At 42.4% G+C, this 24,152-nt stretch overlaps 1 protein-coding gene across 5 annotated transcripts in view; it reads right to left on the bottom strand.

Annotated features, from left to right (window-relative positions):
* Positions 1 to 24,152, bottom strand: part of PLEKHG1 (pleckstrin homology and RhoGEF domain containing G1) — a 335,313-nt gene that overhangs the window by 51,344 nt on the left and 259,817 nt on the right. For all 5 annotated transcript variants that reach the window (XM_073557656.1, XM_073557658.1, XM_073557654.1 and 2 more), the window contains 2 exons: positions 1,526 to 1,626; positions 699 to 768 (listed from right to left, as the gene is read on the bottom strand). In XM_073557656.1, coding sequence (XP_073413757.1) covers positions 699 to 768; positions 1,526 to 1,626 — 171 coding nt within the window. The remainder of the gene's footprint in view (positions 1 to 698; positions 769 to 1,525; positions 1,627 to 24,152) is intronic.

Consider the following 24,152-nt stretch of genomic DNA (forward strand, 5'->3'; position numbering starts at 1 on the left):
AGCTTTTCCTATCAATCAGTCCGTGGAAAATGGACAGCACAAACACTAAAAGCATCCGAGTGCTGTCCGAATTTTTCACTGACCTATAGGCTTGCATTGTCGAGTTTGAATCGAGACTTAGATCAAAATCGGACATGTCTCCGTGGTTTCGTAGGGACTACTTTGACCCCAGAAATACTTAAACATGTGAACAGCTCCACAGACTAAAATAGATCTGAGTTTTATCTGTGAAAAACATGGATAGAATGTATATGAGAAAAACTGACATCTGAGTGAACCCTAAATAAGTAAAATACTCGAATTCTACACACAGGCAATTTCTCTACAAGGCAAAGAAAAGCTTTACGTGTTGAACGTATGTCTATCTGCCTATGTTCACATCATGCCACTGTCACACCAATATGCTGTAAAGAAAATCGTCTGGAATATTGTAATAGAGTCTGCTATTCCACAAAGAAATGCAGTAATAATGTATGCTTAGCAGTATACTACTATTTGTTACAATGAGACCGTATGCCTATATAGTGGAATACGATGAAGACTACAGTGAATGAACTGATTAATAAAATATTTATCTTATTATTTTAAACCATCCATCTTTAACTCAAGGCACAACCATGAGGTTACTGGCTACAGACAGACAAATTAGAGCCACTTGTGACTTCCTAGCTGTATATGAGAGACAGTGTGAAAATTACCTTGGAAACAAAACATTCTGCAATTGCAACTGGGTCATTGTCACAGTTTTCAAGCTCTTGGAGAAGTTCACTGAGGAATAAAAAATACAAAGGATTATTTTTATTTTTAATTTTTTAAAAGCAATGTAAAGTAGCTAATTGTTAAAGCGGACCTGTTGTTATTTCAGATGACTTTTCATAATAAGTTGTCATGTGTGTCTACAGGTCTCCTCTTTAGTAATCCCTACTAGTTGCTAGTGTGTAGAGCATAGCCATCATGATGTCTTCCATGCATCAGCAGCATGGGGTAATTATACGGCAGTACTGAACAGTATTGCTGTGGTTCCAGCACAGGGGTGAGATAAAACATCAGTGCTGGATTCACTTCTGTTTGTGAAGCTCTACTTCTTCCTCACATCTCCCTGGGCTTGAATAGGCAGCTCTAATCCGATCCCTCACTGTGTCTGCACTCCAGTTTAGTGTTGAGCGTGATAGATCTAAGCTGTATTTAAGGCTGAATGAGGAGTTCAGCAGGCAAGGGGAGGAGAAGTGGCTCATAAATAGAGAAAGAAACATTTTACATTTCTCATATATGCTTGTACTATTGACTTGTGTAAAAGTTGTTAAAACAACTATAGACTTTTTTTTTCCAAAGTAGAACTCATTTCAATGCTTTTGGCGTGGACCAAATATCCGAGCTTAGGGTACGTATAAAAGGAGGAGAAGTGGCAAAAAAACCTTAAGGCATCCATTTCATACATTTATTTTGCTTCAAATAATTTATATAAGGAAATAAATAAAACTTTGATCCCATATAAAGCGAATACATTTCTATTTTCTCAACACACCTGTTGAAATTGTAGATATCACAAATATTTCCAAATAGGGCCGATCGCTCTTCTGCTCCTAAGGAAAGTCTTGTCTGGTCAGAGATGCAGGTGAGATAATCCTGAAAAAAAAAAAAGTAATTAAAATGGGAAATAGCAAAGTTATGGCAGCAGCCAATAGATCCATTACATGGCATGTCATGCGAGACAAAAATATAAAACATTTATACTTTCCACCAATCAAGCAGCTGAAATCAAATGGCAGGCGTTGCTCCAGCTTCCCCTAGATAGTATTATTGATCAAAATACAGGAGTCCATAAGTAATAGTTTATCAAATGCCAAGCAATTAGTGTCAAGGTGTTCAGCGTTCAGGCACAGGGGTGGCTACGGCACGATTTCAGTCACCGCTCTGTGTACAGTGAGTGATGGCTGTAAACGCTGTTCATCAGCGGTGGTGGGTGCGGTTACAGCCGCCACTGTCTATACAAAGAGCAGTGGCTGATCCTGTGCCGCCTCTATAACGGGACACCAAATGCTGCCGGGGGTAATAAAGTTCACTTCCTCCTGGCAGCGGGGCTCTAAGTGCGAGCGCCAGGCAGGTTCAGAACTATATTAAAACAGCAGATTAACCCTACATCTGCAGGTTAATAGTGTTTTTTCATGTGACAGGTTCCCTATAAATGCCACAAATTGACTAGTGTATATGCAACTTGCTTGCTTTATGGTAAGTTATGAACTCAGACGGGGGTCACTATAAATGACTCCAGATAAATATTTAGAAAGTATGCACATAATAATTTTTTTATTTCTATAGCACCGACATATTCCGCAGCACTTTACATTTCAAAGGGGACTTGTACGAACGATAGACATTACAGCATAACAATAAACACATAGATCATAACAGATACCAAGAGGAATGACGGCCCTGCTCGCAAGCTTACAATCTAGGAGGAAATAACGTAGACATGAAAGGTGGGTGGTAACAGTTGCCTTCATTGTTCGGACCAGCCATAATGTTAAGTGTGCAATAGTACAGGCACAGAGGGCTAATAGATGCATAAAGCATGTGGGAACATGATGCGAGGAACCTGGTTATGGGAAAACTTTTGACTGTGCCACACAGGGATAGTTAGGTTAATGTGTTGAGGCAGTAGGCCAGTCTGAATAAATGCATTTTTAGGGCACGCTTAAAATTGTAGGGATTGGGGACTGCATTCCAAAGACTTGGTGCAGCACGTGTATAGTCTTGGAGATGGGAGTGGGAGGTTCTGATTATTGAGGATGCTAACCTCAGGTCATCAGCAGAACGGAGGGCACGGGTAGGGTGGTAGACTGAGACGAGGGAGGAGATGTAGGGTGGTGCTGAGCCGTGGAGTTCTTTGTGGGTGAGGGTAATAAGTTTGTACTGGATTCTGGAGTGGATGGTTAGCCAATGTAATGACTGGCACAAAGTAGAGGCATCGGTGTAGCGATTGGCAAGGAATATGATCCTGGCTGCAGCATTCAAGACAGATTGGAGAGGGGAGAGTTTGGTAAGAGGGAGACCAATTAGAAGAGATTTACAATAGTCCGGACGAGACTGAATAAGAGAAACAGTAAGAGTTTTTGAGGAGTCGAAAGTAAGAAAAGGTCGACTTCTAGAAATGTTTTTGAGGTGCAGATAACAAGAGCGAGCCAGTGATCGGATGTGGGGGGTGAATGAAAGCTCGGAGTCAAGTATGACCCCAAGACAGCGGGCATGTTGCTGGGGAGTAATAGTGGAACCACACACAGAAATGGCAATGTCGGGCATAGGTGCATTAGTGGAGGGAGGAAACACAAGGAGATCAGTCATTGACAGGTTCAGTTTCAGGTATAGTGAGGACATGATGTTAGACACAGCGTTTAGACAATCGCTGGTGTTTTCTAAAAAGGCAGGTGTGATGTCAGGAGAAGAAGCATATAATTGGGTGTCATCAGCATAGAGATGGTACTGGAAACCAAATCTACTGATTGTTTGACCAATAGGGGCAGTATACAAAGAGAAGAGGAGGGGGCCTAGAACCGATCCTTGAGGAACCCCAACAGTAAGCGGAAGATGTGGGGAGGAGGAGCCAGCAAAAGATAAAGTAAAGGAGCAGTCAGAGAGATAGGAGGAAAACCAGGAGAGAACGGTGTCCTTGATGCCGATGGAGCGGAGCATAGTGAGGAGGAGCTGGTGATCCACAGTGTCGAATGCTGCAGAGAGATCCAAGACAATTAGCATGGAGTAATGACCATTAGATTAAGGCTTTTTTCACATTTCCGTTTTTCAACGTCAGTCAAAATCCGCCAGTTTGTGAAAAAACGGATACGCCCCTTTTTTGTCGGATCCGCTTTTTTCCCCCCATAGACTTGCATTAGTGGCGGATGTTGACTGATGGTCATCCGTTGGATCTGTTTTTTGACGGATCCGTGAGAATTTAAGTGGTTCCCGGGCGGACCAGACGGACCCTGAAACGTTTATTTGGTTTGACGGTCCGCTATTTTTAAGTGCACATGCCTGGATGCTTTGCTACGGGAAACATTTTAACCCTGAAATACCGTCCTGGAAGCGGCAAAATTCTCTCTCTCTCCCTCTCCTTTTCCAGGCCGCGGTCGCTTTAAATTACAGTACTTTGCATCTTCCGCGGATCCGTCCAAAAAAGTGGTTCGCTGACATCCGTTTGTCACTAATCGGAGGCGGATCAGTTGTTTTTTTTACCTTTGGTGGATTTCAGCTGACCGCCGACAACGGAAATGTGAAACTGGCCTTAGCTGTTAGTAGATCATTAGAGACTTTAGTGAGGGCAGTTTCAGTAGAGTGTAAAGAGCAGAAACCGGATTGGAGAGGGTCGAGAAGAGTTATCAGAGATAGCAGATAACATTCTTATCACTGTCCACATCAATAACGGCTAATAGGATATTTGTAAACTCATAAGAAATAGACCACTGCATTAAATGATGGGCTCAAATGTTATCATGACAAAGGCTCATCTCCAAATATGCCAGAGCCTGGAATATCCTTTTTTACTCTGATGGGCAAGTCTGATCCTATAAGTAGTTATCTTCTAAGAGAATAAACAAAATGCTATAAGAAGCTAAACTAAAACAAATTTTACCCTTAACAGCTAAATGGCTGTAAAGATGCCCATACACCACTAGTCTAAGGTTAAAGGGGTTGTCTGGTTGTAGGGTCCAAGTCTGCAATCATTCTATAAGGCTGCAGATTTGTGAATCCTCACATTGCACACACTGCTGGTGGAGTTGGGTCCCCCTCCCAGGGCCGTGGGGTACTTGGTACCAGGCCCGATGAGCTTCAATGGGAGATGTCACGGCAGCTGGGACCCGGCCCGTGGCCCTGGGCGCCCATTGTAAAAAGGGGGTTATGTTCAGTGTGCTTATGATGATTAGAATGAATGAGTCGTGACGCCACCTGTGGTGTTCGCCAATGAAGGTGTTAAGCCAACGCTGCAGACAGATCCTCTGGGACAGATGTTGTGGTGCAGCAATGATGTTATAGCCCTCCACAGGCAGGGCTTTAGTCCCAGGGCAGAGTAGGTGAAGTGACACTTAGATGGTGTAGTGTCGGGCGCAGGGGATGTAGCAGTGCCGGGCAGGTTGACGCAGGAATAAGTGGAGGACACCAGGGCATGTAGTTCCAAAGCTTTACTCACAGTCTGTTGTGGCACAAGAGCCCGCATCCATGCCGTGTCCTCTGGGTTAGGAGCTCAGCTAACTTGCAGGCAAGATGAAGCACTCCTTTCCAACACTCCGCCAACTTATGTGCCTTTTCTGAACGTCTCCCTCTTAGCGCCTTTAGTGAAGTACTCACAGTACTGAGTTACACTGGAGTTCCTCCTGTCAGATGTTCCTATGAACTCTACTTGTATGGCAGACAGCTGTAGCCTGCTTCGGGGACTCCTTACTACCTAGTCCCGGCTCACTATCGATGCTGTTGTGCCCCCAAGTCTGGTGTGGGAATAAAGTGGTCACAACTTCTATTCCTCCGGTGTCTGCTGCAGGACCATTAGTATCCATACAACCTCGGGGACCAGACCCCGGCCTTGCGCTTAGAACTTGGGAAGGGTTCTCCTCTAACCCTAATCCTTAGTTATCTTCTTCTCCTCACGTTCTGTACTAATCCTTTCCTTCTTATGGAGACTCAGGCTTTCTATCAAAGTTCCTTTCCTGTGCCAGCGGACCCAGGTCACTGAGGTCGGCTGCAGCACTTCCTTCATCCATCCCACTCAGGAGATCTTCTCTCCTCCTCTGACTCTGTCAGACTGACTAACTCCTAAACTCTTCCCGCTCTTTTAGTGCAGACTAAACTCCACCCGCCTCCCAGCACGCTTCGTGTTCCAAGCAGGGAGCCACCAAAGGGTGCTTTGCTACACTACTATGTTGTGTGGGATGCAGGTGTTGGAGCGTGGTCAGGTGTTTCCACCTTACCTGAATGGTGGGGTACCACACCTCAGGAGGAGGTGCAGTACCTCTGTGGCGACTGAACCCTCAGGGGCACCACAGAGTGATTTGCATACATATGGTTACGTGCCCACTAGATGGGATGGGCACATGACCGCCTGCTCCCAGAGCCGCAGGATTCTCACAGTGTGCAGTGAGTGCGACGTGAAGATTCACAAGTCTTCAATCACAGTGTGACTGCAGACATTTAGCTTAAGACTAGACAACCCATTTAATGAAAATGGACAACTTTAAGCTTAGTTCATCAAGTGAAATTTAGTAGCAAATGACATGTTACCAGGGTCGGCGTCAGCAGCTGGCGCACCCGGGCAAGTGCTGGGGCCCTGAGCAGGCGGGGGGCCCACTCACCATCAGGGACACCACTGCACTATGGGGGCCAGGTGCCAGCGCCCTTGAATGGGCCTCTCTGCTGGCTCAGGGCCCCTGTAGTTGCAATACTTACCTATCCCTGTTCCTCCGCTGCGGCGTCTTCCGCGTCTTCTGGCTCTGTGACGTTTCAGGTAAAATCAAGTACACAAACTAACAGACTGGTACATAGGGGGAGAAGACCCTGCTGTCACCGGCTTACAATCTTATTATGAAACTGCTTTTATAATTATTACTATCTGCTAGAAACATTTTTCTTTGACCAAGGAAACAGAAATGTAACGTCTATGTGTGGGAAACCAAAAACAAGGCATTTTCCACCAGCAAGTCACTGGGTGCTCATTTGGAAACACAGTATACACTGACACCTGTGAGACTCTGCCTCGAGCAACTATCTTTTCAAGATCCCAAGTCTGGATCTGAATTATGTATGCAAAGTTAGTTAAAAGAAATTCCCGAGGGGAAAAAGTCCTAAAGATGACCTTGCTTGTATCAGACGCTTCTCTGAAGAACATACCGGTTCATAACGAGATTATAAGTGAATGGAGAGACAAATGACATATTCCAATATACAATGTAAAATCAGAGCGCAGTGAAATAGATATTTAGGATTCAGTTTCACTTACACAAATAAACCAAGTCTGGAGGTCCGATAACTTGTATTATTTAGCACTGTCAAGTTTCAGACTGTGCAGCGCTTTCATGTCATATTTTATTTATATAACTTAAGACATCTGTAATATGTTTGATAGGTTTTATACTAACACATTATATAATTCACAGTCATTATGTAGATTTGTAACTACACACTGATCTATTTCCTGTATAGTTACATACTAAGAACATTTTCAGTTGTGTTGAAGGTTTCATACTAAAGGGAATCAAGCTATTATTGTTCAACATCTCATGAAGACAACTTCTCCCTTAAGCTTGCTATACACATTGGATGGCTGTCTCCGAACAGTGCTTCAGTAGATTGTCGGACAACAATTTCAGCCAACTCTCCCATAGGGCACATTCAGACATCCATACAAAATGGGCTGATATTGGACTGCAATGCAAGGATTGGCCGCGGGTCTCCTGACTTAAGAGCGACAGCTTCCTATATTACTAAGAAGCAGTCACGCTCGGGTCAATAGACCCGAGGCCACGCTCGGGTTAGGAGACCCGCGGCCACTCAGTGCATTGTAGTCTGAATTCACACCGATTTGCACAGTCATCTGAATAAGCTCATACACAGAAGTGCCTGCTTGGCTGACTGTTCTCTAGGAGAAAGTCATTGGCTGACCTGTCTGGGGAAGAATAGGCCATTGTATTCTCTAAGGATCCACTGTCAGATTCCTCTGGCGGTGGTTTATTTCCAAAATAAAAAAAGATCAACAGTCCTAAAAAAGGGATATGCCAGATCCTTCAAGCCCCTGACATCCTCTGTCAGGGGACAGTAGGAGGGCTCCCATAAACACTAGACAGTAGGACGAGTTTACCGATATTGGCGAGTTCAGCGGACTTTATTTTTTTATGTTTTTATTCCAGCATTGAAGTGGTGCCACTAATGCAAGTTCCCTGACCCCAAGTAATATATTTACCAGGAGCTGTTTCCAGCTGTTCACAGTACAACTCTGATCCCAATCCGCCATCTTGTGTCTGCAACCTCTGACTGACCGGACGTCAGAGGTAACGGTCAAAAGCTCTCAATGTAAGTTTATGAAAGTCTCATTCTGATTCTCATAGACTTACGCTGAGATGGGACTTACAGCTAGTAAACACTGCAGGGATAAGGTAGGTCATAAACTGCACAACTGGTCAGAGAGGCGGTGGTAACAAATGAAGGTGGCAGCTCGTAAGTATAAGACGAAGAGCAGTAAAATTACATTAGTGCTGAAATAAAAATAAAACCTAGAATGATGCTTTGAACCTTAAGGCTTTCATGCAGGTTAACTGTGCAGTACAGAGCTATCCATTTGAGCAAAGGAGTGGTCATTTTTGACTGAGGAGAACTGGGTTGACATCTAGGTTGGCTAAAGGTTCTTCAGTAGGTATGGGCTATTCATCAATTGGGAGGGTGCACGTGTGATGGGGTAAAGAATGGTTAGATGTCTGGAGAAGTTTTAAAACTAGAATCTTTGATTGGGGAGTTTTACAAAATAAAGGGAGTAGATAGAGCAAGTTGAGAATGGGAAACAGTATGGCTGAATGAGGATTTGGAAAAGCTAAATTCAGTCCACTAAGAAGAGCTTAGGGTGCACTTACATTAGCTGACTTTAAGGTATTAAACAACTACTGACCAGTAAATATTTACCAGTTTTCTAAAAGCCTTTATCGATTGATTGGCAGCCGGTTTAGACTGCATGATTATCGTGAAACCAGCATTCCTAGGAATGATCGGTTCACGATAATCACGCAATATAAATGCACCTTTAGTATTGTAGACTAGAGTCCTGTCCTAATAAATGGGAATACTGAATAAAAATTGGGAATTTTTTGAAGTATATTACAAGAATTCTGCAGTAATATCTCTCTGGTAACAAAATGTCCAAAAGCAAAAAGAAAGGATTATGGTCAAATAAGACAGAAATGGCTACAATAAGAAAAAAAACCCAGAAGGCCTTTAAAAGTTTGAAGGCTGAGAAGTTAGAAATATCAATCTAGGCATACCAAGATCTCACAAGGAAAAATAAAACAGAAAATCAAGCTAGCAAAGTTAGCAACAGAAAAACATATCACCAATAAATAAAAAAAACTTTATAAATACAGTGCCTTGCAAAAGTATTCGGCCCCCTGGAACTTTTCAACTTTTTCCCACAATCTCATGCTTCGAACATAAAGATACCAAATGTTAATTTTTGGGTGACGAATCAACAAGTGGAACACAATTGTGAAGTTGAATGAAATTTATTGGTTATTTTACATTTTTGTGGAAATTAAAAAACTGAAACGTGGGGTGTGCAATATTATTCGGCCTCTTTAACTTAATACTTTGTTGCGCCTTTTGCTGCAATTACAGCTGCAAGTCGCTTGGGGTATGTCTCTATCAGTTTTGTACATCGAGAGACTGAAATTCTTGCCCATTCTTCCTTGGCAAACAGCTCGAGCTGTGAGGTTTGATGGAGATCATTTGTGAACAGCAGTTTTCAGCTCTTTCCACAGATTCTTGATTGGATTCAGGTCTGGACTTTGACTTGGCCATTCTAACACCTGGATACGTTTATTTGTGAACCATTCAATTGTAGAGTTTGCTTTATGTTTGGGATCATTGACTTGTTGGAAGACAAATCTCCATCCCAGTCTCAGGTCTTTTGCAGACTCCAACAGGTTTTCTTCAAGAATGGTCCTGTATTTGACTCCATCCATCTTCCCATCAATTTTAACCATCTTCCCTGTCCCTGCTGAGGAAAACAGGCCCAAACCATGATGCTGTCACCACCATGTTTGACAGTGGGGATGATGGTGTGTTCAGGGTGATGAGCTGTGTTGCCTTTACACCAAACATATCGTTTGGCATTGTTGTCAAAAAGTTAGTTTATGGTTACATCTGACCAGAGCACCTTCTTCCACATGTTTGGTGTGTCTCCCTGGTGGCTTGCAGTAAACTTTAAATGACACTTTTTATGGATATCTTTGAGAAATGGCTTACTTCTTGCCACTCTTCCATAAAGGTCAGATTTGTGTAGGGTACGACTGATTGTTGTCCTATGGACAGACTGTCCCACCTCAGCTGTAGATCTCTCCAGTTCATCCAGAGTGATCATGGGCCTCTTGGCTGCATCTCTGATCAGTCTTCTCCTTGTTTGAGATGAAAGTTTAGAGGGACGGCCGGGTCTTGGTAGATTTGCAGTGGTATGATGCTCCTTACACTTCAATATGATCGCTTGCACAGTGCTCCTTGGGATGTTTAAAGTTATGGAAATCATTTTGTATCCAAATCCAGCTTTAAACTTCTCCACAACAATCTCACAGACCTGCCTGTTATGTTCCTTGGTCTTCATGATGCTCTCTGTGCTTCAAACAGAACCCTGAGACTATCACAGAGCAGGTGCATTTATACGGAGACTTGACTACACGCAGGTGGATTATATTTATCATCCTTAGGGTACCGTCATATTTAGCGATGCAACAGCGATCCCGACAACGATACGACCCGGTCAGGATCTCTGGTGCATCGCTAAATGGTCGCTAGTGAGCTGCCAAACAGGCAGATCTCACCAGCGATGCAGCAGCGGTCGTTACTTACCTGTCAGACGCGGGGATGAAGACGTCCTCCCGCCTGCGTCCACGCGTCGCTCGTCGGCGCCAGCAGGAAGCCCATCAGGAAGCGGCTGATGAGAAACGGCCCAGGATGTTCTCGCGCGATCAGCAATAGCCAGTGGGGGAGCCAGTCTGAGGTATCACACATAGCGATATCGCTAGCAATATCGCTGCTGCGTCACAAAATCAGTGACGCTTAAGCGATATCGCTAGCGATCTCGCTTAGTGTGACGGGGCCTTTAGTCATTTAGGACAACATTGGATCATTCAGAGATCCACAACGAACTTCTGGAGTGAGTTTCCTGCACTGAAAGTAAAGGGGCCGAATAATATTGGACGCCCCACTTTTCAGTTTTTGTATTTCCAAAAATATATAAAATAACCAATAAATTTCATTCAACTTCACAATTGTGTTCCACTTGTTGTTGATTCTTTACCAAAAATTTACATTTGGTATCTTTATGTTTGAAGCATGATATGCGGGAAAAGGTTGAAAAGTTCCAGGGGGGCGAATACTTTCGCAAGGCACTGTATATTCATTCCAAAAAGGAAAAGAAAACTATAGTACTGATCACTTAAAAGAGGACCTTAGTAATAGTAAAGACAAAGAAATGTTGAGATATTAAACATGTACCTTTCAAATTTGATCAACAATAAACCACTTGGGCCAAATATTCAGGAAGACAGTAATATGAGTTCATGACCAAAATATCACTACCTTCACACAAAAAGAAGATGGCTGCTTCTGAGCACATTAAATATTGAAAATTCACATGTGCAAGATAGGATTTGTAAGAGGGTCAGCGCTAGGAGATTGGAGAATTACTAATGTGGTACCGATAATCAAGAAGAGTAAGAAGGTGGACCCGTGTCCGGTAAGTTTCAGATCAGTGTTGTGAAAATTTTTTAGAGGGCATTATAAAGGCCCTGTCACACTTAGCGATGTACCAGCGATCCCGACCAGAGATATGACGCGGTCAGGATCGCTGGTACATCGCTAAGTGGTCGCTAGTGAGCTGCCACACAGGCAGATCTCACTAGCGACATCGCTGGGGACGGGGGTCGCTACTTACCTGTCACACTAGGCGATCCTGCGTCCTCCCACCCGGCTCCACGCTCGTCGCTCGTCGCCACAGCAGGAAGCGCCGCAGGAAGCTGACGACGAGAAACGGTCCTGGACATTCTCGCTCGATCAGCGATAACCAGCGGGGGAGCGGGTTGTAGGTAAGTATCAGACACAGCGATATCGCTAGCAATATCGCTATAACGTCACAAGTTATAGCGATATTGCTAGCGATATCGCTTAGTGTGACATGCCCTTAAGAGTTAAAATTGAAACATAAATTGAAGAGAGTAATATAATAACTGACAAACATCACGGATTCACGAAAGGGAAGTCACGTTTAACCAACATGTTGGGTTTCTGGGAGGGTCTACGTACAAAACTGGATGCTGGCATTGCGGCTCATGTGATATCTGGACTTTGCATAAGCATTTGATGCTGTACCACACAACAGACTTGTACTTAAGCTTCAGAATCAGGGACCAGAAGCAACTATATGGAGATGGGAAAAAAAAACTGATTATCCCGATGGATAGTTGATAAGTTAGAATTGTAGGAAAATGCATTTCTTTTAAAAATAGTAAGAAACAGACTTTCATGTGCAACTCTAGGAAATGTGATAGATACATTTGGTGCTGAAATCTGAAGCAGCTGTCAGTATTTAACACTATGGAGACTCAAATGAACATAAAAATAATCCCTTCTTTCAGTTATGAGTCTAATGTTGCCCCAGCACCACCTGTTTTCTGCTTTTACCTCTGCAAGTAACACCTCAAGGCAAACAGTGACATGAGTTTTCCTAAATGTCTCTAAAACATAAATAACACTTGAATGTGTTGTCTTAAATGACCTCTAAGTACAAAAGAGGAGATGGTGAGAAAATCGTTATCAGCATGACCACCGAGGTTAAAGATTTAGAGTTTTCAAAATCTAAGAAGAGAAACCAATTAGAAAACAATGCACCATGTATTTAAGGATCCATTTCACTCTACAGGAAGTATTACATGCTGTGACATAGGATATTACACGTCTTTGTCATGGTGCTTTCTCATGTAACCAACTCATCATTTTTGTTTCTTACTGAAGAAATTTAACTCTCAATTGGCAATGCATAGGGTGGCCTTGCTAGAGCGAAACCACAGGCCTTAACCGACGGCTGACTTGTAGATGAACCATATTAAGTGAGCTCAACAAGTATTCCTCATGGTCTTTCACAGACATGGTCACATGTGGGTTACTCATGAAAAATCTAAGATCACTAAAACATGGAGTCCAAAGCCCCCATTCCGGAAAAGTATGACCGTAGAAGTCGTCTACTGCTCCATTCAATGTATATGGGACTGAAGGAGATGCGCATAATAAAGCATAAGGCTAGCGTCACTCCATTCACACTTCTCCGAAATGGAAGATCAGGCTGGTTCTAGTCATTGGTGGTACTTCTCGCAATCAGTATGTTTTTCTTTTCCTTCTTTTTGGGCAGGGAGGCTTTAGTTTTAAGGAGTTATTAATAGGAACATGATATAAGACTGATAGTAAACCAACTGAGCTTAAAAATGTTGGCTAAGGGTCATCACCAGTGATTTTTCTTTGAACTGGACATTATGTTTATATAGCTTCCCATAGCTGGGTGTCCATTAAGGCCCCTTTACATTTAGCGATGCACCAGCGATCCCGACCACGATACGACCCGGTCAGAATCGCTGGTGCATCGCTAAATGGTCGCTAGTGAGCTGCCACACAGGCAGATCTCACAGCGATGTAGCAACGCAGCAGCGGTTGTTACTTACCTTTCAGACACGGCAATCCTGACGTCCTCCCACCCGCGTCCACGCGTCGCTCGTCAGCGCCAGCAGGAAGGGCCCGACGAGAAATGGAGCTGCGCAATCAGCGACAGACAGCGGGGGAGCCAATCAGAGGTAAGCATCACACATCGCGATATCGCTAGCAATATCGCTGCTGCGTCACAAAATCGGTGATGCTTTAGCGATATTGCTAGCGATATCGCTATGTGTAAAGCCTCCTTTAGTTTCAGTCTCGGTCCTGCTCAGCCCATATTCACATTTACATAATTTGACATATGATAAAGTTTTAATACTAGGACCATCCTGAATAGGGTCACCTTGATGTGGCGGGAGGTCTTAAGTTTTTATTTATTTTTTTAATTAAAATTATGTTAACTAAGTATCCTATGTTATTTCCATGCACTATTGCTTTTTATTTATTTACTGTAGGGTTTTGCTCATTTTGCCTTTATCCTTGGTTTTGTCTGTTTAGTGGCCAGTGTGAAAATGTGCCTACACGTTGCATGCATACCAACTTATATTCCAGTTCATGTCTATAGGTTTCTGTTTCTGGTTTTTGCACTCTGTGAAAACAAGGGCATGGCCTTCCTTTTCTTTGAACTGGACATTAGGTTTATATAGCTGGGTGTCCATTAATCGGGGTCTCAGTCCTGTTTGGCCCTTATTCACATTAACATCATTTCACATATATATATATTTTATACTAGAGGTTAGGATCATCCCGAATAGGGTTGCCCTGATGTGGCGGGATGGCTTGCTTTTTTCTCAATCGAAATTATGTTAACTAAGTACCCTATATTATTTTCATGCACCATTGCTATTTATTTACTGCAGGGTATTTGCTCATTTTGTTTTTCTCTTAGGTTTTGTTTATAATACAGGATAAGGCTACCTTCACCACATTCAAAGTTCTCCGAATTGGAGAATCAGGGTGGTTCTAGTCATTGGTGGTGGTCCTTGCAATTAGCATGTTATTTTTAGGGAAGGGGGGCTGGGAGGCTTTAGTTTTAATCACTCATTAATAAGAACATGATAGAAGACTGGGAGTAAACTAATTGAGCTTAAAAATATTCACTACAGGTTATCAGTGATGGAAAACTATGTGATATGATTAGTCCAATTAAAGCATATAGTAAAATTAGGTCACTAGTACGATGTGCAAATAATGGCTGACCTGCAATACCACAAACTGGCAACTGACAAGAGTGGTGCTGTGTCTAGAACAAAAGCAGACCTCTTTAGTTGGGTTCAACAGTTTTAGATGATACATTGATATATCTGAACACAGGCAGTCCGCTTGACTGTATATGCGGTCAAATTTAGGAATTTAAAAAGGGTTCTCCGGACATACACTGAGGACTCATCTTTTAGAAAGGTCACCAATATCAGATTAGTGGGAATCTAACATCCGGCACCTCAACCGATCAACTGATAATGTCCCCGAAGGCGCCCAGAAGTAAAACATTATACTTAGCTTTGCTGCGAAGTTGGACAACTATGAAGACATTAATAATTTGTCATAATATTCATGTATAATATATAAAGAGGTGTCCAGAGCCTGGAAATAATTCCTGGACCTTTTATTGAAATTGTAACGTGTCTTGCAATAGCTTAAACCAAGCTCTACGTTTCCTTTTGAACTTTCAAAAAGGTGAATCAAAGTATCAGTACCAAGTAGTCAATGGAAAAAATAACCTGTTAGATCATAGTTTCGCCAGACACTGTATAAACTTCACGCTTTCTGCTTAAGCAGGTGTACAAGGCACACCAAGAATAAACAGGCTTACAAAGGACAATGACTTCACGCTGGTCTTTCCTTCATTTTTTTTACTGTATGGCTGTCTGGACTGTTTACCCATTAAAGTGTAACAAAGGTGGTAAGAAATTAGGTAGCAGTGCAGACTACATCCTTCTAAACCTTACCACAATTATCAAAGGAAAAGCAGCACAAAATTACACTCAACAGCCAGATAAATTATAGTTATCTCTTTTATGTGAGGGCAACTGATTATCTTTGCCTTTTTTGATAAAACTGTGAGACAAAGAATGCTGTTCTGTGCATCCAGCAATCTTCAGTAAACCAAAATCTGAACAAATCAAACCACCAGTGCACTTTTTTGTGACGACTCCAAAAATGGTTTGTTATCCAGTATGAATTTAAAGGGAACTGGTTATGTGAAAAAAACCACTCTACGGGGTTACTCTGCAGGTTGGTTAACAGCATTCTAAAGCCATGTGTTTTCTGCACTGAGAGGACGGAGGAAACATGCTTTATTTCTCCTGCCAGTCTACGGCTTTCAGTCATTGAGGCACTACCACCACAGTTTTAGTCACTGCTCAGTACATAGTGAGCGGCGGCTGTAACCATCCCTGGCACTGAACGCCACCAGGCTCAGCAATGTATCTGTGCAGAGCCAGCTGTCCGTCTTAGGACTGTCTTAGTTACCGCCGCCTCTTACTATGTACAGAGAGATGACTGAAGCTACGCCGGCCACACCTCTATGACTGAAAGCTGGAGGCTGCTGGGAGGAATAAAGTTAATTTCCTCCCACCAGTTGGGCTTTCAGTGTGGCAACCATACAGTTTTAGAATGCTTTTAACCTGCAGATTAGCCCCATATTGGCAGGTTAATAGCGCTTTTTTGATATGACAGGTTCACTTTAAAGAAAGTCTAAACAAGGACATGTTAGATGTTGGTAGGTTATCTGGATTTTGAAACCCATTTCCCAACTGCAACATAATTGTAGAAATAAAAAAAGACTGACTGTACAATGAAATATTATACATTGATATACTGCTGATAAACAAAATTTATAAAATTTAACATGAGGTTTTTAGTTAATGATTTGATCAAAATGAATAAAGCCCACTGCCACTTCACGGCAGGCATCTCAGTGGGTCCCTATCCTTAAAGGTGCAGTGCTATGCAGTGACATGCCAGCTGGGTGAGCAACACAGATGCCCCCCAGAATCCATGCTGCCAGGCAAAGCCCCTCATGGCTCCAGGGGACATCAGCCCACTGGCACAGCCTCTTTGCCAACGGTTGTGGCTTTGTTCAGCTTTTGTTGACAGCTTTGAGCAGAATTCTGGAGATATGTCTTATGTGGAAAAGGCCAGTTGTAAGATCACTGAGTCACATGCATGTACAGTAAGTGCTGCCAACAAAAACACCAGGAAATGAATGGACAACATCAATTGTTCAAATTCAGGACTTCACTTACAGCATTTCAAAAGTTGTGATCAGTGGGAAGTGGGATTTGTAAACATGGCAGCGATCACTGGACAGGTGAGCAAAACTCTGACTTGTGATCATATCATTCGGGCCGGCAAAAAAAGGATGTAAACAGGGGATATGCTGAAAAACATGATAAAGTAGTGAAACAGAATGATCATATTAGTGACTAATAAATGAGCGTGTTTTCTCCCACCGATGACATGCCATGATCGTCATATGAAACAAAGTTGGACGCATTTTCATTTTTCCTTTATCAATGGTCACTCAACCACCAAACTTCTTTTATCTAATGTGTATGGCCAACTTTAAGGTCAATTGAGGATAACAGTTGGTAACATGTTTGCAGGTCGGACTATGGACTGGAATATTATACCCGTTTAATCACAAAAATGGTGTGGTCACAAATGTGTATTCAAAACAAGGGAACATTCTTACAAAGTTTTGCTCTGTTTTTAAGCAATCAACTAAAGTTCCATACGAGTCTGAAAGGCCCGCTTTCATTTGCAATTCACATGAGCCATTTTAGACTCCAGACGAACAGCCAGAATAACTTTATAGGACTCGGGTTCAATAGTGTAACAAAAGCTCCTAAAAGGGCCTCACAGAGTATACGTGTAACATTACCCCAGCTCACACTAGGTGGTTATTTTCACTACTTGTAATGGAAATCCTATAAAAACATAATATTTTGACTGTGGTTGTCCAACACTTTCATGTTATCTTCTCTAATTCGGAAGTTCAATTTCTGGATATCCAAGAGGTCTTCAATCTTTGATATTAACTGTCTTGGTTGAAAATACATAAACAAACAATGAGGGATTAAAGAAGTTTTTTCCATATAACACAAAGTTATATTTCCTTGAAGTTTTAAATATTAACCCATTCACGTATTCCATTTTTTTTCTCCCTTTCTTCCCAGAGCCATAATCGTTTGAGGGCTTGTTTTTTGCGGGACCAAATGTAATTTTGAATGACACCATTCATTCGACAACATTGTTTACTCGAAAACAGGAAAAAAAATTCCAATTGTGATGAAATTGTGAAAAAAAGCATTTCTGACATTGTTTTTACAGTGTACATTTTGTGTTAAGAGTGACCAGGCAACACAATTCTCTCATCGATACGATTACGGCAATGCCAAAACATGTCCAGTATATTTATTTTTTTTAATGGTGAAAGAAAAATCTTAAAGTTTTCAAAAAAAATGTTTTGGAGTGGTGTCGCAATTTTTTGAGACCAGTAACATTTTTACGATGGAGCTGTATGATAGGTTAGTTTTGCGGGGCTAGACAACATTTTTATTGGTACCATTTTGGGATAGATGTGATTTTAGATCACTTGTTGCAACATTTTTTGTGAAATTGTGGCAATCAAAAAAACATAAGTTTGGCATTCTTCAACTTTTCCATTTACAGTGTTTACCGATGTGTATTTTTTCAATTTTTTAAATATCTTTAATTTCATTGGGGGAAGGGGGTAATTTGTATGTTTATTTTTTTCTTCTTTTTTTATTTACGTAGGGGGCTTGAAGATGAGCTCATCTGATCACTTGCGCTATATGTGGCGAAGCATCAGCATATAGCAGAAATCACTGTGTCTTTTGAAGCTCTCTGCCACAGGCAGGGTTTCAAAAGTGTTCCATAATGACAAGCACAGGGGTCTTCAACTGACCCCCGGCTGTCATGACAACCCAGACCAGTAAGCCACCATACACTTTGGATAGAGGTTGTCCAAATTATGGTTCGCTGGCCGCAGTCTTGCCCAACTTTTCCATATACACAAATTTCAAGTTTATTATCAAACAATACTAGCAAAAAGGCAGAGATGCTTACCTGCCCAGGCTTCCAAACAAATGCACTATCAGGATGCAGTGGACCCTTGTAGTTAAGATGGCGGCAAAACATGTGCAGAAATACTGATGAGGCAACCGCTCACAACCTAAATGTATTTTCAAGCCACATTAGTTCAGAAAAATGTGTAACTTTTTTCATAATTTTGAGACATCATTGTCATTAAGTAATGGACAGGTATAGCTGGCGGCTTAGTAAACCACGGTCTTAAAAAAAATTGCACAAATTTTAGCAGAAATTATGCCAGATCAAGTTTGCCACAAATTATTTAAAACTGTTTAAGATTGGTACATGACATTTTGGGTGGTGCCATTATGGAGGCACTGTGAATGCTACTAACCACACAAATTAGATCGTATATGACATGCCAAGTAGTGCATTATGGTGTGAATAGGTAGCAATAAAAATGTCAATACTATATGAGCACATTGGTGACTTTAGTCATCTGTTATCCTCTGCCTTGAAAAGTATTAAGACTCCAACAAGGCGCCTTGTGATCATTAAAGTCAAGATTATGCCACCTATGTGATGTGTAACCTAGAATCTGCACCTTATGATACATGCAAATAAATGATAGTTTGCTCCCAAAGAGCCATGAATTCAACATTTTACAACAGATTCCTTCACAGTACAGTAAAAATCTTCAAGTCAATGGCTTAAGCCCCCGTTACACATAGCGATATCGCTAGCAATATCGCTGTAACGTCACCGATTTTGTGACATAGCAGCGATATTGCTAGCGATATCACTATGTGTGATACTTACCTCCGACCAGCTCCCCCGCTGCTCATCTCTGGTCGCGCGAGAACGTCCTGGACCATTTCTCGTCGGGCGCTTCCTGCTGGGCTTCCTTTGGCGCCGACGAGCGACGCGTGGACGCGGGCGGGAGGACGTCAGGATCGCCGCGTCTGACAGGTAAGTAGCGACCCCCGACCCCTGCGATGTCGCTGGTGAGATCTGCCTGAGTGGCATCTCACTAGCGACCACTTAGCGATGCACCAGCGATCCATATCGTTGTCGGGATCGCTGGTGCATCGCTAAGTTTAACGGTACCCTTAGAGAGATTCTCAGGACATTAATGACATGACTCCCTTTAATCTTTGAGGATATACAGAATAACAGATACCAGCTGGAAAATAAACAGCATGGTACAGTAGGCTATCACACAAATAAAAGCAGTCATCACTACAGAATTTCTCCAGTTCACTGAAGCATTAATTTAGTTGGTGAAACCATCAGGGAAGATCTTTATCTCCCACTCATCCAGCTGCAGAGATGGACACAGCTCCTATAAAGTGAAAACACCAGGTCAACAAAGTCATTAAAAGTTCTACATTAGATTTCATTCACACGCCTGTACATGGCCCTCTGTGCGAACCCCATATTCATCAGAAAAAGTAAGACTGGATATCATTCACAGGATGCAGAAAAGATTTTCCTAAATGGTTTATTAGAGAAACGTTTTCCTACTTTCCCATCATTGGAGAAGATCAAACTAAACATATGGCTGTCCCAGACAGCAAAACAGTCAACTAAGTGAAACTTAAACACCAGTACTAGAAATAAATTATCACGAAGCCAGAACTATGACCACTATTAAGGCACTATTCATCTACTGGCCATCTCCAGTTTGAGGCACTATTGAATGGGTAGATCAGTTCTTCATCTTACATTGGGGTTAAGATCTCATCCTGAATGTTGCATATATGGATCAGATGTGGACCCATTTAATCCTCCGTTTCTTTATACTTCAAATGTAGAAACCTGTAACTAACAACGAATTTCATACTAGGTCTTAACTATTTACCTTAATATTCTAACCACCTCTCTAATGTACGTCAAAAATAAAATTCTCACTGTTCCTGCTCTACCCTAAAGTTCTGAAAATGTTTTTTTTTTTTTTTCCTCTTACTTCCAATGATTTGCTTGAGTCCCCCAGCATGCACTGGGTTTTCACAAATATATAGTTATCAGTGAACTGGAACTGCTGTAACTCCCATTGCTTCCTTTTCAGACCTGAAATGTGTAAATCAGGGGCGGTGCTGCAGTCTTTTACCACAGCTTTTTTTTGCCGCTATTAATGTCTGGTTTCAGTAACGGTGAAGGACAAGTGACCACAACTTCTATCACACCATCTGAAAACTATGTGCAGCACAGTGGCTCAGAGGTTAGCACTGTTGCTTTACAGCGCTAGGGTTTTCAGTTCAAATCCCATCACAGACAACATCTACAGGGAGTTTGTATGTCTTCCCGTGTTTGCGTGGGTTTCCTCCAGGTACTTTGGCTTCCTCCCATACTCCAAAGACACACTACTAAGGTTTAGCACATACATCCGGAGGAAATCAGAGAGTAACATCTCTTATTTCCCCTGGATGTATGTGATATGTTCAAAAGAAGGAAGAGTGAAGCCAGCATTAATTCTTTATTGTCACATAATCCCTGCAGCGGCGCAGCCAACCGGTTCCGACACTGCTGGAACATAACAGGAACCAGAGGTGGTCAGTATGAGTGTTGAGCAGTGGACAACACCTTTATAAAAAAAAAGTGTTAGGCTAATGGTATAACATGATTCAACTAAAAATTGGATGTCATAAATGGCAGGCAAGTCTTTTTATGCATATATCTAATGTGCTTATGCCTCAGGAAGTGACATTCTTGCATATATTTGGTTCAAATGCATTAAAAAAACATAGTCTGCCATTTACCACACAGTGGGTGAATACTAGATGTATGCAACATTAGACCATGCAATTAGGCAAAAGAAAATTATCTTATTTTGCCTAAATTGGTACAAGTAGATTTTCTGTTTCCTATACAGTATGGTGACACATAAGAACAATAGGTCTTGATTCATCAAGTTCTTCACTAAGGATATTGATGTCCTGCCAACTCCACACCGCTCCGGGTTATAGACGTGTAAGATTTCCATGACCCCTGCCCTTTGGAAAATTTTTCATTTTACAAATGTTTCCCACCACACTGAAAAAGTCTAGTTCAAAATCACAGTCCAATAAAGCAGTCTTCATCTTGTCCACCTCTGACCCACACAGTGACCCTTCACCTGAACAGCTGGTTCATTTTTATGGACAGTTAGTAGAATTACTTTTTACTGTCAATTATTTTAAACTTGCAATTTCACCTTTCTAGATAGGAATCCTAAATGTGAAAAGCCGTGACCACTGTGGCAACTAATTATTTTACTGCCCCAATGTATCTAAAATGAAAAGTAACGTAGTTTTGCAATAAGTAGGGATTAAAAATAATTTTAATTTTTTTTCATAGGCAAGAGGTGGAAGGTGGTAGTATCATTGCAGGATCAGACTGCACAGGTTTTGCTGAGACTCATAGGTTTGCGTAAGTGCTGTTGAAATAATTCACAGAACAGTTTTAATTAGGATATGTTGCAAAGTTGTTACTACCATTTTTACTTTGGATGGATTTGAGAAATAAAAGTTGCAAAAATCATTTAAAATTCATGAACAGTGAATGGATTGTGATCAGCAATTTGTTAATAAAAAGCTACTGCCACAATCACTTAATTTACAAGTGCAACAATTTGGGGGTCAAAGAAAGAATATGTACAAATTCCTGGTATCTGTTATTTAGTAAGACTATGTTCTGTCAATAGGGGAATACATTTCATTCAGAGTGCACACAACTAATTATCAGGATTAATGGGATTAACTGGGTCCTAGTAGTAAGATTAATGCTTCTTAAAACTTGATGATGGGAACTGGCCTTGAATTTTTGCAGTGTGGGGAAGTTGCATATGATGGTGCACATGAGAAGGTCACAGGTAACAGAATGTGTTATATTAATAACTTTTTTATTCTCTAAATTGCTTTTAGCTTGGGAGATATCAGAATATGACAGCAGATAGTTTGAAGCTTTAATTAAACTAGTCGATTAATAGCAATGAACGTGTGAAGAAAAAGCAAGTCGGCACTGCCAATACTACTGCCGATGTGAGACTGTCATGTCCATACTGCTCATGGAGGCTGAACCCCAAGATCTCGGGTGCTGGTCAAGAAAACACAATGTGTGAATCCAATGAGATGAAAGAATAGTATAGCACTCACCGATCCAGGTGAAAATGTCCGCTTTATTTGGCAATCCACATTAAAACTTCATGGCCGGGAGGCTGGAGGAAGGAGTGAGCAATGTCTGACGACGGCCGTTTTGTGCTTACTAACTATAACTCCTTCCTCCAGCCTCTCGGCCATGAAATTTTAATGTGGATTGCCAAATAAAGCAGACTTTTTCACCTGGATCGGTGAGTGCTATGCTATTCTGTCCTCTCGTTAGTCGATTATTAGTATTTTTTATTTTAAAGCACAATTAATTCCAAAGTGCTGTACATGTTAAGAGGGATTACATACATACAGTATATAAAATAGTCCAATAAACATGTCCTAACAATGACAGAACTTGTGCAGAGAAAGAGAGGACCCTGCTTTCATGGATTTACAATTTGTAAATTATTGGGGAAGGATTTAGTATGTTAAGTGATTGGAACAGCTCAAGTGGAAATTAGGGGAGAACAGGATGATTGCAAGTTATAGACTTTCCTGAAGAAATGGGTTCTCAGGTTGGGTCTGAAGTGTTCAATTGGGGACTATAATTGGATGTGTTGAGGTAGTAAGTTTCAGCGCATACGTGCTAGCTCAGGAAAAATCTGATCAGGGCATTACTGCCCATATTACTGTATGGGGCTCGGTGATGAGAATAAAAAAATGAGGGCCCGAACACGCTGGCAGCCCGGTCTGCGCTTGGGCCCCCCCTCTCCTTGCTTCATCATCGGGCCCTTGTACATTTTGTTCAAGGTTTCCAAACGCCAGATGTATAACAACACTGTGGTATTTTTAAAGATACACATTGCAGTGTTATTAATGCATCCAGTGAAGGAAAATGGGCATTGTACCTTTAAACTGCGGCGGCCGGTCCAGGTGCATCATGGTCCTGACGTCACATGCTGCTCCACTTGCTCATTCCAGAGCAGAGCAGCGTGCGGTGTGCCACATGGGTGGGGGCGGATGGCGGACGGACAGGACGAGGAGGTGGTGGGCGGGTGAGCAGGGTGAGTCACTCTGTCGGTGGTGAGAAGAGGCTCACCGTGGCTGATGAGAGAAGGCAAGTGGTAACTGGAGGCTCGCATTCAACAGGACCCAGGGCTCCTGAGCCCTGTTGGACACGGGCCCCCCCCTAGTCACCACTAGCCTCCCCCCTGTTATTGCCTGGGGCCCTTACACTGTTACTGCCCAGGGGCCCTCACACTGTTACTGCCCGCGGGCCCTCACACTGTTACTGCCCGGGGGCCCTCACACTCCTATTGCATGGGGGCCCTCATACTGTTATTTCACAGGGGCCCTGAGTCCAACAGGGCCCAGGAGAGGCTAGTGCGGACAGGAGGCCGCGTCCAACAGGGTCCATGGAGAGGCTAGTGGGGGACTGAGGGCCGCATCTAACAGGGTCCAGGGAGAGGTTTAGTGGGGACTGGGAGCCGCGTAACTGTCCAACAGGGCACAGGGGGAGGCTATTGGGACTGGGGGCCGCGACCAACAGGGTCCAGGGGGAGGCTAGTGGGGACTGGGGATCGCATG

Source organism: Dendrobates tinctorius, unplaced genomic scaffold (genome assembly GCF_039654945.1).
Source record: "Dendrobates tinctorius isolate UK_male_01 unplaced genomic scaffold, ASM3965494v1 ptg000250l, whole genome shotgun sequence".
In the NCBI taxonomy this organism is placed as follows: domain Eukaryota; kingdom Metazoa; phylum Chordata; class Amphibia; order Anura; family Dendrobatidae; genus Dendrobates; species Dendrobates tinctorius.